The 4,238-nt window shown below is 51.3% G+C and overlaps 1 protein-coding gene across 4 annotated transcripts in view; it reads left to right on the top strand.

Moving 5' to 3' along the window:
• Positions 1–3,791, top strand: part of TSPAN18 (tetraspanin 18) — a 134,396-nt gene extending 130,605 nt beyond the window's left edge. For all 4 annotated transcript variants that reach the window (XM_030452178.1, XM_030452175.1, XM_030452176.1 and 1 more), the window contains 3 exons: positions 1–54; positions 2,700–2,783; positions 3,649–3,791. The exon at positions 1–54 is cut by the window's left edge and continues 126 nt beyond it. In XM_030452178.1, the coding sequence (XP_030308038.1) occupies positions 1–54; positions 2,700–2,783; positions 3,649–3,696 (186 nt within the window). In that variant the 3' untranslated portion in view covers positions 3,697–3,791. The remainder of the gene's footprint in view (positions 55–2,699; positions 2,784–3,648) is intronic.
• Positions 3,792–4,238: the final 447 nt, after the last annotated feature.

Genomic DNA, 4,238 nt, shown 5'->3' with positions numbered 1-4,238 from the left:
TTTGTCAACAAGGATGCCTGCCTCACGGGAGTGGAGAGGTTCCAGAACAGACAGGTAAGGGCACCCAAACACCCCAAAAAAAGGACTTTTGCAGCATCCATAGAGGTGTCTGGGCTGGCCATGGGTAGGTAGTGAAGCTGGCAGGTTGTGTTATGGCATCAGTCTTGATTTTGTAAATCCTCTTTCACTGGGTGAACGTCTTAAGTTCATCTTCCTGCTGTATCTGCAGAAATGGGGAGATTTTTCCCAGGGATTGATAAGTAGGGTGGAAATTTACATCAAGTTTTTGTTGTGTTTCTGAAGGTTGGGGCTATCTCTGAGTTAATTGGCAAGCCAGCACAGATCGTAGAATCAGGGAATGGTTTGGGTTGGAAGGGCCCTTAAAGCTCCCCCAGTGCCAACCCCTGCATGGGCAGGGACACCTCCCACCAGCCCAGGTTGCTCCAAGCCCCATCCAACCTGACCTGAGACACTGCCAGGGATGGGGCAGCCACAGCTTCCCTGGGAAACCTGGCACAGGGGCTCAGCACCCTTAAATAATTTCTTCCCCGTAGCCAACCTAAATCTCCCCACTTTGAGTTTGAAACCATTTCCCTTTGTCCTTTTCACTCCTTTCTTTTGTCCTTCCCTACACACCCATGTAAAAAGTCCTACCCCAGTTTTCTTAGAGGTCAGCCAGGATGGGATGGACTTGGCTCTTCCTGGCTGTGGTAGTGGCTCCAGAGTTTCATCACCAACAACATATGCAACCAAGAGATCCAGGGTTAAACAGCCACAGAAAACCATGCTTGTTTTCCAAGGAAGAAAAGTGCTGGAAAACTGCATTTCTCTGCTCTCTTACTTTTTACAGTAGAAAAAGGGTGCTTACTTTGCCAGGGCTCTCAACTTGGCAATTTTCCCCACTACTAGGCTGGAACAAGACGTTCAGGATAATGTCACTGACGTGGGTACTACAGTCATGTTCCCTTACACTGCCACCAGGACAGGAAGATTTATAAGACATTTTATAGCCAAGTTTCTCTCTGTGTCAACCTCAGCATTAATAATCCAGCTGAGCTCTGCACTGACAGTGTGCAGAAGCCTCCTTTTCTCTCCAAACTAAACTGGGGTCCCTTTGCAGCACTTGATAGCAGATCAGGGAAGAAAGTGAAGGAGCTTGGAAGCAATGTGAGCTGTTCCTTGCCTGGCAGCTGGGGATGGTTGGCAAAGGCCAACCATGGGAGGGGATGGCAGACAGCACCATTCTGCTTCTGATGGTTGTGAATTGATGGTAAAGAGAGAGGGGAGGGAGGTGACAGCCAGCAGGGAGGGAAAGAGAAAGTTATTTTGAGCAAGATGGGTAAAACAGGGAACAGATTTAGCATTCTGGGAGTGGTGATGCTGAGCTCTGCCACTTCCATGGGAAGGGAAGGTTTCCTGTGAGCTCTTGGCACCTCAGTGTGTGTGTAACCAAGCATCCAGTGAGGCATCCTGTAAGGCCTTTGGACACTGTCTCCTACAGCATCCTCCTTGAGGATATGACCTCTTTATTGGGTTAGAAACTTGGCTGCATGGCAGGGCCCAGACGTCTGTAGTCAGTGGAATTAAACCCAGTTGGTGACTGGTCACCAGTGCTGTTCCCCAGGGCTCAGTTTTGGGGCTGGTCCTGTCCAAAATCTTCATCAGTGATCTAGATGAGGGGACTGAGGGCTTCCTCAGCAAGTTTGGAGATGACCCCAAGCTGGGTGGGAATGTTGGTTTGCTTGAGGGTTGGAATGCTCTGCAGAGGGACCTGGACAGGCTGGATCCACGGGCTAAGGTCCAAAAATGCCAAGTGCCAGGACCTGCATTTGGGTCACAACAACCCCAGCAACATTGCAAGCTTGGGGAGGAGTGGCTGGAAAGGTACCAGCTGGAAAAGGACCTGGGGGTGCTGGTTGAGAACCAGATAAATGTGAGCCAGCAGTGTGCCCAAGTGGCCAAGAAGGCCACCAGCATCCTGGCTTGTGTTAGGAGTGGTGTGGCCATCAGGAGATGGGCAGTATGCTATCCCTGTGCTCAGGGTTCAGTTCTGGGCCCCTCACTCCAAGAAGGACATTGAGGAGCTGGGAGAGTCCAGAGAAGGGGAACCAAGGTGGGGAAGGGTCTGGAGAACAAGTCCTGTGAGGAGAGAATGAGGGAACTGGGAATGTTTAGAGATCTTATAGCAGCCTTCCAGTATCTGAAGGGGCTACAAGAAAGCTGAGGAGGGATTTTTTGTATGGAGATGTAGTGATAGGACAAGGGGAAATGGTTTCCAAGTGGGAGAGGGGAGATGGAGGTTGGAGATGAGGAAGAAATTCTTTGGGGTGAGGGTGGTGGAGCCCCCATCCCTGGAGGCATTGAAAAGGCATTTGGAGCTGGTCCTTAAGGACATGGGTTAGGAGTTGGCTGTGGTGTTGGTGGAAGGTTGGGCTGGAGGAGCTTGGAGGTCTCTTCCAAGCTCAGCATTCTGTGCTGAGCCCCTGTGCCAGGTTTCCCAGGGAAGCTGTGGCTGCCCCATCCCTGGCAGTGTCTCAGGTCAGGTTGGATGGGGCTTGGAGCAACCTGGGCTGGTGGGAGGTGTCTCAAACCATTCTGTGATTCTATGACATGATGCCCTCTGCCCTTTTTCTCTCCCCATGTACTAACAGGGCCACGTGCTGCTCAGGTGTGTCTCACCACATTTTTGTCCTTCCTAGGGCTGCTACACAGTGATCCTGAACTCCTTTGAGACCTACGTGTACCTTGCAGGAGCTCTTGCCATCGGAGTGCTGGCCATTGAGGTACTGACCCTTGTCACCCCAGCAGGAAAGAGAGCCTGGGGAGATGCCCAGCAGGGTGGCAAACAGGCAGGTGCTTACCCTTGCCCAGGGGATGTGCCAGCAGGTTACCAACCTATGGTCTGAGTTGCCCAGAAATAGTCAGGAGCTTGGTGCAGGAAGCAGGGAAGGAGACAGTGCCACCCACTCACAGTGCCCACCCCGTGTTGGACCCACCACAGAGCTCCCACCCTGGCCACCACAGGGCTTTTGGGAACCCAACGCCCCCCCAAAACCTGCTGACTGATCTGTCACTTGGTTAATGTGCTCAAACTGTGCTTTTGCTTTAAAAACTTCAGTTTAGAGCCTGAAACTGTATCAGTTTCGGAGCATCTCTGGTCCCCAATGTTAGTGTCTGGCTCTTGGGTGATTCTTGCTGAGAAACAGGCTTCCTCCAGACAGTTAATCCCAAAGTTGTCTCCCTGTAGCATTGCTGGGGCTAAGACAAGTGCTTTCTGCAGTGCCCTCTCTTGTGCAAAGGAGGAGGAGGAGGTGAAAACAGCCCCAGCCTGCTTCAGGCAGGGAGAATGGGGTGCAGAGCAGGGACCACAGAGCCTGCGCCCCTGGGACTCCAAGGGTGGTTTGGGAATGAAGCCAGGCTGCTGGTTTAGCCACAGTTTGGAGCAGGAGAAGGAGGGGAGGGATTGCCTTCTGGGAAAAGAAGGTTTTGCCAGAGCTTCCTCTGGGTGATGGGAAGGAAGGGTCCTCCTCGCTGTGACTGCTGGACAGGAGGGAGTGACAGGGGTGGTCAGGGAGGGCTTTGCTGATCTTCTGGCAGATGGAGCTGATTCTTTTGGTTCTCTGTTTTGTTTTTGCCCTCCCTCCCTAGCTGTTTGCCATGATCTTTGCCATGTGTCTCTTTCGAGGGATCCAGTAAGAGGTGGCCCCTGAGCTCCCACCTTCCCTCTGTACTCAGAAGAAAGATCAGAAGCAAGGAAAACCTGAAAACACCCAAAAGACTTTATTTTTTTAACAAAAATGGGGCAAAGGAAAAAATTAAAAAAAAAAAAAGAAGAGGAAAAAAAAAAGGAGGAAAAAAAAAAAAGGAGGGAAAAAAAAAAAAAAAAGAGGGTTGTAATATATGAATGACCAAAAGGATTGTACTTCAGGGGCTGGATCTTTGAGGTGATGTGCACTACACTGTACACCAGACCCTTGCCCAGAGCCACCCCCAGCAGCCGTGGAGCAGGAGCCCAGCACAGCTGATTGCAGCAGGGACTGAGAGAGAGGCAAAAGCAGAGGCCAAGGAGCTGCCTCTCCTGCAAGGTGGTGCCTACTGCTTGCAGCTTCATCATGGTTTAGCCAGCAAAAAAAGGACTGAAGGACTGCCACACAGCGGCTGCAGAAGGCAACAGGTTGGCCAAAATTTGGTTTGAAATCAATCTCAGAAGTATGGAGTTGTTTGCTCAGGCTCTTGCC

Source organism: Calypte anna, chromosome 5A (genome assembly GCF_003957555.1).
Source record: "Calypte anna isolate BGI_N300 chromosome 5A, bCalAnn1_v1.p, whole genome shotgun sequence".
Lineage (NCBI taxonomy): Eukaryota > Metazoa > Chordata > Aves > Apodiformes > Trochilidae > Calypte > Calypte anna.
The sequence above is the reverse complement of the archived record's forward strand: the minus strand, read 5'-3'. Positions and strand labels throughout refer to the sequence as shown.